The 16,971-nt window shown below is 38.7% G+C and overlaps 3 protein-coding genes across 7 annotated transcripts in view; all 3 read left to right on the top strand.

Annotated features, from left to right (window-relative positions):
* Positions 1 to 4,014, top strand: part of LOC110022093 (UPF0503 protein At3g09070, chloroplastic-like) — an 18,573-nt gene extending 14,559 nt beyond the window's left edge. The window contains 2 exon segments of the mRNA XM_020720887.1: positions 1,461 to 3,175; positions 3,178 to 4,014. Coding sequence (XP_020576546.1) covers positions 1,660 to 3,175; positions 3,178 to 3,377 — 1,716 coding nt within the window. The 5' untranslated portion in view covers positions 1,461 to 1,659 and the 3' untranslated portion in view covers positions 3,378 to 4,014.
* Positions 4,015 to 6,191: 2,177 nt separating this feature from the next.
* LOC110022090 lies at positions 6,192 to 7,514 on the top strand. 4 transcript variants are annotated; one of them, XM_020720883.1, is made up of 3 exons: positions 6,192 to 6,440; positions 6,581 to 6,721; positions 7,012 to 7,091. In XM_020720883.1, exons 1-3 carry the CDS (start codon positions 6,249 to 6,251, stop codon positions 7,048 to 7,050), a joined length of 372 nt encoding a protein of 123 aa, XP_020576542.1. In that variant the 5' UTR covers positions 6,192 to 6,248; the 3' UTR covers positions 7,051 to 7,091. The 4 variants fall into 4 exon arrangements, with proteins under 4 accessions (XP_020576542.1, XP_020576540.1, XP_020576543.1 ...); XM_020720881.1 differs by having other exon boundaries at positions 6,193 to 6,440; positions 7,062 to 7,514; XM_020720884.1 differs by having other exon boundaries at positions 6,193 to 6,440; positions 7,054 to 7,178.
* A 1,581-nt stretch (positions 7,515 to 9,095) lies between these two features.
* The window catches only part of LOC110022089 (calmodulin-binding receptor-like cytoplasmic kinase 2), a 9,823-nt gene continuing 1,947 nt past the window's right edge, over positions 9,096 to 16,971 (top strand). For both annotated transcript variants that reach the window (XM_020720880.1, XM_020720879.1), the window contains exons 1-4: positions 9,096 to 9,378; positions 9,753 to 9,988; positions 10,105 to 10,273; positions 10,428 to 10,517. In XM_020720880.1, the coding sequence (XP_020576539.1) occupies positions 9,183 to 9,378; positions 9,753 to 9,988; positions 10,105 to 10,273; positions 10,428 to 10,517 (691 nt within the window). In that variant the 5' untranslated portion in view covers positions 9,096 to 9,182. The remainder of the gene's footprint in view (positions 9,379 to 9,752; positions 9,989 to 10,104; positions 10,274 to 10,427; positions 10,518 to 16,971) is intronic.

Below are 16,971 nucleotides of genomic sequence, written 5' to 3'. Positions count from 1 at the left end.
GGGGGGCGGCGGTGATCGACGGTAGTTGACGATAATTAATGACGGTCGGCGGTGGTCAACGGAGGTCAGTTGTGGCTGACGACAGTCAATGACGGTCGGCGGTGGTCGATTGAGGTCAGCGGTGATCAACGACGATCAACGGTGGCTGACGATGGTCGATACAGGTTAGCGGTGGTTGTCGACGGTCAGTGGTGGTCGACGGCGATCGACGATAACGAGTTCGACAATGACGAGGATGATCTTGGACTTGAGCTTCTTCTCAAAGCCTCAAGTTCTCTCTTAAGCCTCCCTCCTCTCATGTGAGGGGTGGGGCTCTATTTATAATATTTTGAGTCCAATTAATGCAAGAATATGAACCATTTTGATCGGACGGTCCGAAGAACTTCCCTTGATCAGATGACGTTTGATGGGCATTTGAGTGCCTTAACGATGTCAGAATTGAGCAATTATAGGTTCATTGGATTCGTCTTGTCGAGACGCTCGATTCGACTATGAACTTGTTAGATTCGACATCCGTTTGATCTTTTAAATGCATCCGGAAATCCTCCAAGTGCGGTTTGATGATTTGATCATGGCTTGATTTGACTTGGATTGGATTGACTTTCATATCATTAGGTACGTATCTTCGAGCCGATTAGTTTGACCATAAGTTTGCTGAAATCGGAGTTCCGGACGACTCTTAATCGAAGTTTGAATGTTTCTTTTTCAAAAAATTGCACCGAGATTCGTGTCAGATGATGAAAATTTATTGGTTGTGTATCATGTATGATCTTAAAGTAATTCAAAATTGAATGATTTAACAAAAAAGGCTATTTAAAATTGGATGGTAAAAATATAATTCAATATAACATATAAATATTTTAGAATCTAGATCGCGTAATATGCTTATAAAAAATAAATAAATATCTAAATTACGATTTCTCAAAAATAAATATTGCTTTCATTAATATGCATATATAATTTTACATAAAGATGTTTATTAATATTTTAAAATAAAAATTTAAAATCTACGATATTATATTAATTTAAAATCACAAACTTCTAGTGTTGAAATTAATTTTTTTTAATAGCTTCTTTAAAATTAAAAAAAAGGAAAATAGCAACTCTGTAAGGAAATGATGTGGCCTGCTCCCCAGAAGCTTCCATTTAAATTTCTCGAGAACTATATTTTTATTATTAAAATAATGTTAATCAAAGCTCTTCTTTAAAATTTCGTCTCCTTTGGTATAAAATAATTTAAAATATTTAATAAATTTTACTTAAAGTTTAAATTATTAGTTGATTTAATTTTCATAAATAAAATATAAATTATAAATAAAATTACGTGGAATTGTTCTTGGACTTATGATGTTATGTTAAGCCCAGTTTTCCCAAAGAAACGCAGCGACGAGAGGGGTGATCGCTGGCGATTGTATTCTTGTGTTTATTAATTGGAGCAATAAAGCATATAATATTTGCAGATAACGTGAGGAATCCCTCAGCCGTCCCATCCAATATTTCCCTGCTCCTCTCGTCTCGTCCCCCCTGCTACGGTACCCTCGTCTCTTATTCCCACAACCGAACCCAAATGTCTTTTATTTCTTACATCACCGACAACAACACGGGCAGAAGCTGAATCTCCAACGACTCGCCGGAAACCGTACGGCGCATTCGATACCCATGGAGACAGAGCCCCATCGGCCGCAGCAGCAGGGGATGAGCTCCCACTGCCTCCTTTCCAACTGCAAACGCCATCCCGACGAGCAAGTCACCGGATTTTGCGCGTCCTGCCTCCGCGAGCGACTTGCCGGACTTGACAATGATAATGCTCGCCGCACCTCCACCTCCTCCGCCGCCGCCTCCCTCAAAACAATCTTCTTGAGTTCCTCTATTGGCGTCAATGGGCGTGCTTCTTCGTCCTCTCAACGCCGAAGCTGTCACAACAAGAACACCGCGGCCTCCTCCGTTCGACCGGACCTTCGACGTTGCAAATCGTTCGCCGGCGGTCCAAGATCCGACGCGGCAGTCGAGCCGCGACGCAAGTCATGTGATGTCCGCGTGCGGAGCACTCTCTCGTCCTTGTTTCACCTGGACGACCGAGATAGGATCCTCGACGGTCGCCAAAAATTCCTTCTTTCGTCGTCTACCGCAGCAGCCACAGCTCTAGCAGCTGGTGAGATTGAGGTTGAGGCGGACTCGGTTGTCATAGTGGATGCTTCAAAAGACGAATTGGAAGATGTTAAGCCGATGAAGGACCACATAGATCTAGACTCATCCCATATCAAGAAAGACCCTGCCAGAGAAGTCAAAGAAATTGCTGGAAGCTTCTGGCTTGCTGCCTCAATCTTTAGTAAAAAACTCCAGAAATGGCGGAGGAAGCAGAAGACGAACAGAAGCACGGCCCAACACGGTGGCATCCGCACCTCCTTGGCTTTACCGTCGGAGAAGGAAAAAAAACCCATTTCTTCTCGTCCGTTTAGAGACACACAGTCAGAGATCGCCGTAGATTCTATTGCTCGCCGCCGCTCTTGCGACATTGCTCCAAGATATTCCCTTGAAGCTGGTCGCATCTCCTTTGACGAAAGGAGATGCTCGCTGGAAGATCCCAGGGCTTCGTGGGACGGCTGTCTCTTCAACAGTGGTCGATCCTTGCATTCTCGGTTTCCAGTGAAGCTCGCCGTGGTTGAGGACGCCGTCGAGCGGTCCGACGGCCTCATCCCTGTAGAAGAGGATACAAAGACGCCAGGCTGCTCTGCACAGACCCGGGATTACTATTCCGACTTCTCTAGTCGCCGAAGGCGTAGCCTTGACCGCTCGAGTTCGTCGCGAAGACACTCAGTAGTGCTCTGCGACTCAAAACGAACTCCGAATGCCAGCATCCCCGAGCTCTTCCATTGGAGCAAGTTGGAGCGGGAGTCCAATTCTTTTAGAGAAGATGGTTCCGGAAACTTTGTTTCCACTTTCAGGGATCCAGTAAATATTCCTTCTGTTAAAAAGTCCCGCCATTGGAGCATTTGGGGGTTTATCCATAGGCGTAATGCAAACAGGCCAGGAGAATCCCAATCGATGGACCGAACCTTCTCTGAGACCTGGCCAGAGCTCAGAGTTACTGGGACGACGATGCAAAGGAGTAGTAGTGTGAGCGCAAGGAGGTCGTTTTCCACCAATGGCAGACTCTCTAGCACACAGAAGAGCGGTTGAAAAAGAAGAACAAGAACAGCAAGGAGATTGTGCTGGATAAGAGCCAGAGTGCGAGGTATTCTCCTAGCCATTTTGACAATGGACTGCTTAGGTTTTACCTGACGCCTTCGAGAGGTAACTGGAGAAACGGAATGTTGGCAAAGAACAAGTTTGGCAGTCCGCGATCCTTCACAAGTAATATACTAAGATTGTATTGAAGCATGAATTGTCTTACAGTAGGTTCATGCTCTAATTGCAGTTCTTTGGTAGTATTTTATTTTTCCAAGGATGTGAAGGGAGTGATAAAGAAAAAATTCTCATTTTGGCCATCTTTCTGATCATTTCATTCAGACATGTCAGCATCTTTCCACTTTCTCTTTCTGAGATTTCATTCTGCTATTTAGAATGTCCTCAGACATGCCAAACGAGCTGCCTCTCCTTCACTTATTTGTCATTTTTTCATTTTTTTTTTCATGGGAAATTAATCTTCCTACTATTTTATTATTTCGCATCTTCATAATGCCAGAGTTGCATAAGCAAATCGGCCTAATTTCGTGATGCTCCTCCACCAAGCTTTCTCCAATTAAAGGTGAGAAGGGGCGCACAGCCTTACCTGTAGGTCCTCTAATGTACAAGCAAATTATTTCAATAACGCCTCATATGCAGCTCGGCTCATGAATGGAGAGAATTTTAGCAGCATATTCTGTTCTAAATTTGATCAGTATGTTATTTTGGAGCTATTAAGTTTATTTTGAGATTAGCCATCCATTTAACTCTTGTGCTATGTGCTGGATACTGATTTATATTTTGCGAATAAGACTCCAGAGTACAGCCGAGTGAAGGAGAGAGAGAGAGAGAGAGGAGGAACAAGTTATTGTGGAGATTGTGGAGAGAATGAGAGAAGAGTCTTTTTATTCATATTTATTTCTTCTATTTATAGAAATATATTTTGTACAATTATAGAAGTAAAATAATAATTATAAGAATTGTTCTTAATATGATTAATGTTTTAATAAATTATATGGATTTAATGTTATGTATGTTTTACAATTTGAATTTTGATATGACGGTAATTGATTGGCCGACTCGCTAAAATTCGTCCGATTGACGTGATTGACCGGGTGGCGACCGTATATTGTGTATGGTTGACCAAGACATTCAGTCCGACGACGATTTCGTTTGCCTTGGCAAAAGTGGGTCAACCGGCTAATTGCGACTAGGGAGTTCCTACCTGCGCTTCGGTCGGTGGGATTGCTGGCATGATTTGTCGTTCAGGTCTCTCGCCATGACATGTCAACTGATTCTTGATCATGTGGCTAGTTGTGGGATGGTAGGATGTCTTGATCATTTGAACTTTGTCTGAACCATCTAATTGCTTTGAGATTCATGCCAATAATTATGGTGTATACACTATGGATATCTCAAGTTAAGATATGATTTAGTTATATAAGAAAAAAAAATTAAAGAAAGAGTTTACTTGGTATACAATTTTTCGCAGAACTAACCAAATCTTTCCTTGATTAAGTGAAATAGAATTTTACTTTTAAAATTCAAAATCCCGTTTTTAGGATAATTATTGATTAATTCAATATCCATTAATTAAAAATATAAGCTTTCCTCACTCATAAATTGTAAATTTTAAAATAAACAGCCTATCAATTATCAGAAATGTAATAAAAATTTGAAAATCATCATGCTCACTTCACAAAACTGATCAACTAAATCATGCTTCTGTTAAATCATATACTTAGGGAGAGCGGAATAAAGCTAATACTTTCATTTCTTTTTTATATTAATATGGAGCCATTGTTTATGATTGAATTATATAAAATAATCATGTTAATAATCAGATAACCATTGTTATTCTTCTATAACAATATTTGGAAGGAGCAAGAGACGTCGCTGGCCTCTGAAACTAGTGAAAGAAGAAGAACAGCGGGAACATGAATTAGGTCCCTGATCTTCTGCCGCCTACTCATGCCATTGCAGTCAGTCTGGTGCCACTGGATGGGATGAGCAGAGAGCTCTGAGGTTGGCTATAGTGCCCTGCCTATTCTCCATTGTCATCCTTGAATGCTCTTTAAGCTTTCAGGCCCAACACAAAAGAGGAAAAAGAAGATTTGGCTTTCACGGGGGAAAGCCAGCCACACGCACAAGGAAACAAGCTCAAGTAAAACCAAAAAGAAAGCAAGCAGAATCCTCTACTCGTTAAGAGCTTCGTCAGAGCCTCTCATGTCGCTTTCCAAGAACCTCTGTATGCCATATACATGACGCTGGATCTGTCTCATACAGGACGCCGCATCATATTTTTTGATGTTTTTTTATGCTTTCCATTATGTTAACTATGTGTCGACACGCCTATTTTTTGTCATATATGGTAACTTTAGTTTAATTACTCTCTATTTTTCGAGTTATTGTAAAAAAAAATTATATATTTGATAGTAAATAGAATCTTATAGTCACGATATGTAGAAGGAGATGATTTTGAGCCAAGTAGGGGTTGGCTTGAATTGATCAAGTGCGGCTCTAAATCGGTGCCTCGTTATATTCAATTTTGAGCTTGCTTAGCTTAAAATTGAATCGAGCTCGATTTGGCTCGAAATCGAAACAAGTTGGCTCAAATTGAGTTAGTTTGAACCGTTTTAGCTCGAAATTAGTCTAAAATTGGAACTAGCTGGCTCAAATTGAGCTATTTAGATCCATTCCAGCTCGAAATCGGCTTGTGACTTATTATATTTAATTTTATTTAACATTATATATAAAATTTTTGTAAATACAAAAATACTTCAAGCTGATCTCGAGTTAGTTCGAGCGATTCATATATGGCTCAAAAAATTCTATCCTATGTTTTGACTCATAGCTCGACTCGTTTATTCCGATCCAAGACAAAATTCCAATAATTTTCAAGATTTTAAAGATATTCAAGCTAAATTCACAGAAAATTTATGAACAAAAATGGTATTATGAAGAAAAATAAAATGTGATTTTTTTTTTTTTATTGGGCTGGGCTTATTAGTAAATATTTGCGCTTCCTGGTTTACTGGAAAGTTAAGAGACGGTGAAGAGGCCTGTACATTTGGAGATCGGAGATGCAGGAAGCTAGAGAAGCCTTGACGGTGGGAGCGGAGCCCTCGCGGATTCTGACGAAGCTGGATGTTCTTCCCCACCGCGCCGGTTATGATGCCAGCTTCTACGAGGGCTTCGCTCTCCGAGGAGTCCGTGTCGACAGCATCAGTCCAGGCCGCCTCTCCTGCTCCTTCAAAGTTCCTCCTCGCCTCACCGTGAGTTACTGTCTCACATCACATAACGATGCAAACGCCCCTCCTCTCCTTCTGTATTTTCGCCTCTTTTTCATCCCCTTACATTTCGTAACCCTAAGCCTCATGAAACAATTAGTATACAAATCCCTAATTGGATGCAGGACAAGAATGGGAACTTGTCGGTGGGGGCGATCGCTAATTTGGTGGATGAGGTGGGAGGGGCTGCCATGCATGCTGACGGCCACCACATGAAGGTCTCCGTCGACATGTCCATCTCCTTCCTCTCAAACGCCGAGCTTCATGTCAGTAATATCAGTCGACTTTCCTGCTTAACTCTTCTTTATATTTTGCTAATATGACTGGGAGTTTGAATTCAGATTTTCGCTGAAATTAGAAAAAAATGAATCACCTTTTAGATTATAGTTTATATCATCAATCATATCATACATCTTCTATATCTTTCTTGCAATTAATCTGTTTTTTTTTTTTTTTCAATCCTTAGTTCTCATCCCTATTATAATACTCCAAATTTATTGAAGGGTTATCTACATACGTACCACTTAATTGTTATGTATCCTTGTATGATTAGCAGAGTGATAAAATGTTGAACAAACAAAAAACTTATCTGTAATAGATGAAAAGCAGGATGAAGTGGAAATAACTGCTAGAGTCATTGGACACAGAGGCAAATACTATACCGGAACACACGTGCTGCTGAGAAACAAAGCCAGCCGGGAAGTCATCGCTGAGGGTCGACACTCTTTATTTGGCAATCTTAAAAGCAGGATATGATCTCCCTGTTTTGCTCCACTTTCATTATAACCAGATGCTTGCGTGGAATAAGATTAAAGTTCTCTTATATGATTTTACGAGCTACTTAGTTATAAATTCAGGAATGTTGATGCCTGTTCGTTTCCTTGTAATGTTTCATGGAGCGTTAAAGCCCCAAATCACCCACAAGAAACAGATAATTATGTAATGTTTGTCTGTGTTGGCTTCTCTTTACTTTTTGGTCTTTCTTAATGCTGCTGATTAGTGTGATCTGCCTTGTGAACTCTTTGCTCTATTGAAATGGGTTTTTATGTAGCTGCAGGATTTCTTGCTTTTAGTGTTGAATGAATTGGTTTGTTTGGAGGGTCGCAGCTGTCTTTAGAAGTAGCACTCAAATGTATTTCTGGGCTTCCATCAGAGTTAGATGACAGCTTTTTGATAAGTTTCTTATGTAGTAGATTTGATTGGGGAAAGCTTTTCACCACAAATCTCTTTTAGAAAATAGGAAAAAAATATATACGATATTTATGATGAAAAGCTGTTCCAACTTCCAACTGTCAAATGCTCGGTTCATCACAAATATTTTTTAGAAAATAGGATAAAAAAAAAGTATACTCGTTGGCTTGTCAAACACCCTTAGAGTATAGCTTTTGTTTTTATAATTATATTTTTATTACAGAAGGGGTAGGGCTGCAAATGAACGGTTTGACAGGCTACGTGGTTCGACATGACAAGCTACTCATGACTCGCTTCGAGTTGATTAGAATTCATTTGTGCATAAACGAGCAACATTGATTGTGCTGAAGATTTGTGAGAGTTATTGCTACTACAATGAAAAAAACAGGGAGTTTGGTTGAGCTGCTTGTACCGTTGTAAGCATTGGGAGAGTTATTGTTGTTGATAATGAGAAGAGTGGGCATCATTGTTTGTGTTGCTGGCGTTTGGGCATTAAAGCTGTTGGCTGGATTTAAAAGGGTGCAGTTTTAAACCATGTTTAGAATATTTTTTAAAATCAAAATTTAATTTCTAAAGCAGATGGGATTGTAAACAAAAATCATTATTTTCCTTTTTTTCTTGCATGCTCAATGAACAATTTAAAAATATTTAGCACAACTTGAATCAAGTTTTGATTTGAGCTCGATTTAAACTTCAATATGATAGAGCTTCAACAGGCTCTTGCTTGCTTGACTCCGTTCAAGAGGACAAAGGTTCAAGGGCAAATTTGCTCAGCTTGGTACTAGATGGGCATTATCATAAAAAGTGCTATTTAATGGAGGGAAATAGAAAAATCAGGGTCTACAATTGCCTCCATTGGCAGCTTATTGTCTAGAGTCCGGCTGCATCCGGACAACGGACGCGATACATTGATCGCATGAGATTTTTTTTCTTCCCAGCTATTCATATATCACAACGCAACGCAATAATTTTTCCTTGGCAGCTGGCACAAAGGCATTTCAGCCCTTGTATATATAAAAATCAAAGTTTAGGTATTAAGCAAGTAAATCATCCTTACTATAAAAAACACATGAGAACTAGTCCTACACTACGCGTTCCATGTATTAGCGCTGAAATCATATTGTATGCACATATTAATAATTCTCTATATTAACTGTATTTGCAATAAATCAATTGACTTTTCAATTAACCAGACTGCCAGCTATGCGTTGAATGCTGACCAGCTAAGAAGAAAACTAAAAAGAATAAGAGCCCACTCGATTTAGCCTCTTTTTTTTTTTTTTTTTTACTTTGCAAATAATTAATTTAATGAAAAATCCAAGCACACGGTTGGCAATTACCCTTATTAAGTTGTTATATGTTACTGGTAAAAAAATCAATATTTATGACTTATGACAGCTTTATGATCAGTTAAAAAATGAGAAAATTTTATTTTTCGTCACCGTTGACTGTTTTTTCCTGAAATGATGAAGGGTAAAATAATACGCAATTTAGAGTGCAAAGATCAGAAGAGGTTATTGAGGCCGCAGATAATATATGCAGAAATCAGGTCGTCGCCTCTTCGGCTTCAAACACAAACAAGATTCAAATGTCTCTCAAGCTTTAACTTACTCCAGATCTGAGGCTGGGAGTGTAACCAGAGAATTTTCCAACACATTCTTCAGTTGCTTCATCCCTCGCACAAAGAAAGTTATACAAGGAGCCAATCAAAAGAATCATAGCATCCAAACAGGTGAATTTTCTAGATCTTCTGCTACTCTTTCCTGTACACTTTGAATCTCAAGTCGACAGTACTCCTTATTGAGCAAAACTATAGAAAAAGTAGGAAAAAAATTCACCGCACTGTGATTAAGACACCAGGAAAGAAGCTTTTTAGGTACTCACAAATCTGAAAATGGCTACATATGGAAAATAAAGAATGAACCATCTCGACTTTGTGCATGGGCTTTTAGGCCTGTTTGAGATGGCCACAACTGCGTTTTTAAAAGTTGTTGAATTATGCTTTAATAGATCTTAGCCTACTAAGCAATCTTAAAGTCTTTCATATAGGATGACTAACTTTGTATGTCACGTACCTTCCCCACTAATGATCTGATATTGCTGCAGGCTCAGAGACATCAATAACTAGCAGCAACTCTGGTTCAATTTTGAAGCGTCGAGGTTTAAAAAGCTCAAGCACATATGAAACTTGTGCACAAGAAGCACAATTATCAATAGCTGAAATTTTCAGGGCCACCTGCAATTTCTCTCAGGACAATGTGGTAGGACAAGGAGGATTTGGAACTGTTTACAAGGGAAAGCTAATGGATGGATCTCTCGTTGCTGTGAAGCGTGCCACAAAGGTGTCCTGTCAAATAAGTAAATTATATTATAGTTTTTCTAATATTGATTGGAAAAAAGTTTTTAAGTTGTAATAGAAGACACCATATTGAATATGCTGACAAAAGGCTTTTGGCAGAACATACAAAAGAAGGGTGTTTCATCAGAGTTCAGGAGTGAGATAGGAACTCTGTCAAAGATAGAGCATCAAAACTTGGTAAGATTCCTCGGATGTGTGGAGGATAATGAAGAACAGATTGTTGTCACTGAATATGTTGGAAATGGAACACTGCGGGAGCATTTGGATGGTAAGTACTCTAATTTCTTAATTTTCAGCTTCACCAGTAATCATAAAACTGTTTATGGAGCAGAAAGAATAGAAATATAAACAGAATGAATAAGGAGAAGCAATTAAAGAGTTTTACAAAAAGGTTGTAGTCATGGTAATGATATGAAATGCAGACACGCGAGGATGTAAACTGGAGCTTGAGCAGCGGCTTCACATTGCAATTGATGTATCTCATGCAATCACCTATCTGCACACGTACACAGGTTTGTTTGTCATCCATAGCATTGAAAATGAAAGCCAAAATACTTTGTAATAATAACAATTATTCTTGAATAAAAAAGTGAACTTTATGATTTAAAACTCCGGTAAGATTAATGTTTTTGAGAAATGTCATCCATAGCATTGAAAATGGATGCTAAAATACTTTGTAATAATAACAAGTATTCTTGAATGAAAAAGTGGACTTTATGATTTAAAGCTCCGGTAGGATTAATGTTTTTGATAAATGCATTTTTATTTTATTCAAATAGTTCTGCAAGTGCAACATGAAATTTTATCTATTTCTTTGATGAAGAATTAAAGAAAATGTATTAAAAAAATGTGATTAAACTCACTGTTCTAAGAAGTTTATTGTGGTTTGCTACGAAGAAGTGATGTGTCACGGTCTGACTTAATTGTGATGAGAACCAAGTGTTTGCTAGGGCATCACCCTCAAGTGATAAATCATAATTTGATTGTGGGAAAAAATTAGCAAGGGTGGGTTAGGATGTAACTCCTGACGCGAGTCACCACAACAAAACATAATTATGATGAAAAGTCCATTAGGTCAATATTATTATGGTGGAAAATTCACTAGGTTCAAATTTAATAGTGGATTTGGTACACGTTATTTGGAGATTTTAAATGAGAAGTCAAAAGATTTGGTAGACACAATGATTAGAAAAAGAATAAATATTGCTTGATCTTTAGAACTGGATGTCATATATTAAATTTGCTGCATGGAATTTGGAGATTTTGAATATGAAGAGAAAAGATTTGGTAGGCATAATGATTAGAAAAAGAATAAACATTGATTGCTTATAAGAATTTGATGGAAAGTAGAAGAATCTGAGGACATAGCTTACATTGTAAGTAAATGTATTTGAATAGATTAATAATAGAAACAAAGATAAAATAGCAGCGCATGGGAAAAAATAAAGTTCTTGAGATGAGTAGGATTAGAGATAGGGTGAATTAGATTAGCACTGAAGAAAGTTTAACCACACAATGTACAGTGATAATTATAAATGCATATTTTAAAAGTATGATAACATGAAAAAAAAATCATTGCCCTGGTATGAAGTAACGAAATATGGAAGGTGAAAAAGTATTGATCTTTCAAAATTGGTTGCTGAGACAAATCTTATGTAGAAAAAAAAACAAGCTCCATCAAGAAAATTTTATAGAGATTTTAGAACGTTTAGAAATGGATCTTGAACTGATAAGAATACTTGCTGGTGGAGTGAGAACATGTTTAACATTATTATAAAAGATAAACTTACTTTTTAAAAGGTGCAAAAAAAAAATGAATACTATAGATGCTTATAATAGTTAAAAGAAAACTAGAAATTTTACAAAAAGTACAGTGAGAAAACCAAAAGCTATGTGTTTTTATGATTTATATAGTAGGCCCTGAAATTTGATTTTTCTTCAACTTCTAGCATTGCATCATAGCCATCAATGTGTAATTGTGATTTGTCAACAAAAATGCCTATTTGAAAGCTTTTGAGTCCCTACCAAACACTTTTGAGCCTTTTTCCCATAATTGCACCTGGATAAACCGCATTTATAATTTAAGCATTGTGAGTTAGCTTCATGATTCATCAAGCTCATGTGACCCAAGCCAAAATCCCATTGGTTAATAATAGAAGATCGGTTGTGACCTCAGAAAATCCTACTCAAAGAGTTTTGTATGCATCTCCCTATCCCTAAAAATCCTAGGGAACAAGGTTTTAACTAATTCAAAGCCACATATTTAGAGATGATCATGGAATTTCTAAATACTTCAGAGAATGCCCTTTCCCTCTTTAAACCTCTAATGTTGTTGAAGATTTTCATTATTATGTTAACGGATACTATCATTAGGTAATTCAAAAGCTTGCCATACAAGAGCATTTCCTCTATTGTGCAATTGTCATATATTGGCATCCCAATTCTCTTCTTGGAGCCCCTTGGAGACCTCCCAATCTCTTTTAAGTGCAAAGCTTTCACAATTATGTAGCCCGATTTAATCTTAACTTTCACGAGATGATTAATTTTGATCCTAACATCACTAATTTTACACAGAGTATGTCCTTCATTTTGTGAGTATAAAATATGTTTTATATTTCTTCATCATATCTCTTGTTGCTCGAGTGTATAGTTTTTCCAACCCAATGTGTGACACAAAAAACCTTGCAACCATGGCATATTGCTCTTATATTTTTGCTCATCCATTCTAAGATGATGGCCTCGTTGTATGAAATGTAGATGATAATGTTGTGGTTATAAAAAACCATTATCAATTGCTATGATATTCTCTGAATACTTGTAAACATCAAGAGTTTGGTTAATATGTTATTCTTAAAATTGGCCAAGAGGATAATGCTCAACACAAAGCATTTTTAGCTTCTTTGGTGATAAGCGTGTTCTAATTTCCAAAATGCTTAATTATGCTCTAAGTATTTTGGAGGAACTGCAATTTGAAGTCACTAGCAAACTTCATAGTTATCAAAGTGTCATCCACTTCCCACAAAATGTATGATTGCCCTCTTCTAAATACTTTTTAAGTGGTAGTGTTTATAGCACCGTTGACCATAAGGTTTCCAACACCATTAAGGCATTGGAATCATTTGGAGATATCTTATTCCTTTGAAAAAATGTTGCCTCAAATCATAAAGTAGAACCCTTCTTCCATTCAAGGCATCAACAGGAGGAACCATAATATTATCCAACCTTTAGAGAATGTGGATGATGTCCTAACCATCAAAACAATTAAGTAGGAAGAAAATTTTGAATTAGTTTATCATGTGAAGGTACTTTCCAAACATAACATATTTATTGTTTCATAATAATCTTGATACTTCTGCTGGGGATCATTTGAGATGCTAAGAGTAAACCTTTATTGCATTTGCCATAATATACTTTTTTTTTAGAGCTAAGTCATCAAACACGATGAGAGAAAATTTATTGATGATCTAAAAGTAACAATCATGAAAGTTGTCAACAAACTTCTCGACAATTTATTCATTAGGGAAACCTAATATCTTGAGTGGGTCTTCCATATTATAATGACAAAGAAATCAAATGACAAATATAGTATATGCATCTACTTAAAAAGAGTTAATGATATTTGCACAAAAGGTTCTTATTCACTGCCATCATTGACACTTCAGTGAACTTAATTGTAAGGGTTTTATCCTAAACTTTCTGGATGCCTTTTTTTACTACCATTAAATTAACATGAACCCTAAAGATGAGGACAAGACTAAGTTCATCATTAACAAAGTTATTTTTGTCGCAATCTTATGCCCTTTCAATTTCAAAAATGTAGGATATCAATGATTGATGGACGGATGCTCAAATTACATAAAGAAAGAAATCTAGAAGTGTATATTGATAATGTGATGGCCAAAAGCAAAAATCATAAAGGAGCCATCCCACTAACCTCACTAATACCGGAACTAGTAGTAAAAATAGTGAAAACACAAAACAAACTTTTATTAACAGGAAAATAGGGATTACAACACAACGCAACAATATGAAACATAGACGAGACAAGCAAACATTCCAAAAATTATTCCAATGGGTGGTGGAGGTTGGCTAGAGGAATAGGATGATTTGAAGGGATGATGACAACCACGGGAGGCAGGTGGCGGTGAATGGAAAGTGCGAAGCTGAGTACAATAAGTAGGTAGGATTGTAGGTGGTCGATAGCGGGCAGTGGGGTGGGTGGCTAGGAGGATTTTGGAAGGAGGTTGGAAGGTTGGACAACGATAATAGCTTGCAGGAAAGGGGACGGCACGGCGTTGGTGATGAAGGGGGAGTTCAGTGGTTGTGACGTGGGGAGGAGAATGTTTAGGGAAGATAAAAGGGAAGGATACAACCACCATCTCGGAGAGGATATAACCGAAGCACCACCACTTCCTCAGATATAAGGGAAAGAACTCCACACAGAAATCTGAGAATAAACACCACCAAAACTGACTTTTACAAACACAGGGTGCATCAATTTATAGCCTCCTACAAAGCAAAGGGGGTGGGAAGGTAAGGATCCAAAAAACTTTCCCCGGGCAAACAAGCTTCCTGGATTGCGAGAGGTCGCGATTCGCCTCCCGCCTTCGCGCGGAATCGCAATTTCGTCCAGCCTTCGCGCGGAATCGCAATCTCGTCCAGCCTTCGCGCGGAATCGCAATCTCGTCCCGCCTTCACGGGGAATTGGAATCTTGTCCCGCATTCATACGGAATCGTAATCAAATTAAAGAGAGACGCTGACCCTCAATTAGTGCCCTATGATCTCGAACACTCCCCGGCATGCCTTCACTTTATTTACCTCACACTCTGTCGAGGAAGTACAACTCCCCAACAAATCGCACACGAGGGAACCAAGAATTTTGTCTTCCAGTCCTTCACCTTTTTCTCAAGGCCCAATAGTTGAATCTTAGGACACGCGACGAATTGAATGCAGTCATCACAATCGATCCGAAAGGAAAAAAAGTAGTTGAAGTGTTCGGTCGACCGTGAGATTTTCATTTTCCGACAAAAAAGTACATAAGTAATGACGGCGATGATCGAGTTAGGAAGAACTTGAGCAAAAATGATCCCATAGCGATTGAAGATCGACCGCAAATCAAGACAAAACAGCAGCTGAAGACCTATATTAAAAACTAGGTTAGGAGAAAAACAAACTGTAGCTCACTGGTGACTGGTTGTCGGTCGTAGAAAAATCGTAGGATCCAGAAAATACCGTTCCAGATCTCCTCTACGTTTGCCACAGGGAGGACTGAAGTTTCCGCAGAAAAAATAATTCCTGAGAGATTTTTCAAGCCATGGAGCCTGAAACACTGCACTAGGGGGAAGAAAAGGAAAAGAAGAGATATATTGAAACCTAGAGAAAGAAGGAAAGAATAGGGGCTCTCAACCGCTACTCAACTACGTATATATACGTGAAAGGGCAAGGTGAAACACCGCCGAAAAAACTGACCTGACGGGATTACACGTTACTCGGAGCAGTAATCATTACCAAAAATAGAAAAAATATTTTATTTTATTTGTATACAAAAAAGAGGACGTGTCATGCCAAACCCTCAAAAACAACTAGAAAAGAAAAAAAAACTTAACTAGATGATCGTTCGCAGCTTCGTCCTAGACAGACCCTCGGTGACGAAACCGTTCATACATACTACCCCTCGATTGAGTGGTGAGGAACTCTCTAACGACGACGATTCCAAACACAGATGTGTCATCTCCTCACGATCGACAAACATCTCTCCAGAAAAACAACAAGCTCATCGTGAAGTGCAAAAGCTCCCTTCTCCACTCGGTCAACTCTCTCCAAAACTTCAACAATTCCTTCATTACTATCTTCCCGAGGATAACCAATAAAATGATGGAAACACTCCTCCATCTCAACAAGACGACACACTATGAAGTCTAAGGACACCCTACACCCTCCGATCACTTCCCCTTTCCTCGTAGCGCCATAAGAAAACTGGCAACCCATCTTGCCCCCGCCGATGGATAAGTTCCCCTCCATCCTCAGCTTCTAGCTCCCAGCTCGACACTCTGCTCCACAACACCTCGCCCCACTACGCCCCGTTCCGCATAGTCCACTCCCCCCTGGGCGACTTTTTCAATAGCAGTCACATCATCTGCAGAACCGACATTAGTATCTATCGAAAAAAAATCGATGATCGGGACTTAGTAACCGCGCCAGGAAAAGAGAAACAAAAAACAATTCAAGTTACATACCCAAATTCACCCACATTCATATGTGGTGTAAGAAAAACTATCTTCATCAGCTTTTCTCAACCATCCACCCTCAGAGAAAATACCACCCTTTGTCAGTCGAAGCCATGTCTCAGCTTCGACCGACGCCTCCTTAAGGCCTCTTTGGGGGACCACAACCCCCGCAAAAACTTTAGCAGAAATTCTTTCTCCGATGGTAGGAACACTCATCTCCGACTGGTGCTCTGTAAGGCGAACGTCATAACACTTTCTAACTTGCTCCGCAACCTTCTCCTGGAACGAGTCCGCGAGGAAACCCGAAAACCAGACTCGCTACTTGTGCTCTTCAGTTTGTGGTTTCAACACAACACTCTTCTTGCTTAATTCCCTCGCAAAGATCTCGCCCCCTAGCTTCCGCTTTGTGAGTCTTTACCCGCATGCCCCCTATGGCCTTGAGGAGGACATCCTTGTCTGCAGGTAGTGCTCCTCTGCCAGACATGATAACAAACACAGAAGGAGAATGACGCAAAATTCCAGAGCATAAGAGAAAGAAAGGGGCACAAACTCTCATTATCCAACAACTTATTTATAATGGACTGAGCACGGAAATCAAGGGAAGTTCATTATTATGCAATAATATGATTTAATTATTTCTTATATGTTAAAAAAGATGCCATTGATCTTGTGTGTTGTTCAGCTTCGAAGGAGCAAGAAATTCAGAAATTTAATATATATATATACATGTTTAACATT

This window comes from Phalaenopsis equestris, unplaced genomic scaffold (genome assembly GCF_001263595.1).
Source record: "Phalaenopsis equestris unplaced genomic scaffold, ASM126359v1 Scaffold000167, whole genome shotgun sequence".
NCBI lineage: Eukaryota > Viridiplantae > Streptophyta > Magnoliopsida > Asparagales > Orchidaceae > Phalaenopsis > Phalaenopsis equestris.
Note: the sequence above shows the minus strand (reverse complement) of the source record. Positions and strands in the feature narration are given on the sequence as shown.

What these genes read in the sequence shown, in the direction of transcription:
- LOC110022090 (XM_020720881.1), top strand. Translation starts at nt 6,249, where the DNA reads ATGCAGGAAGCTAGAGAAGCCTTGACGGTGGGAGCGGAGCCCTCGCGG. An exon ending in AAGTTCCTCCTCGCCTCACC is followed by an intron (nt 6,441 to 6,580) that starts GTGAGTTACTGT and finishes AATTGGATGCAG; the next exon opens with GACAAGAATGGGAACTTGTC. An exon ending in TCTCAAACGCCGAGCTTCAT is followed by an intron (nt 6,722 to 7,061) that starts GTCAGTAATATC and finishes ATAGATGAAAAG; the next exon opens with CAGGATGAAGTGGAAATAAC.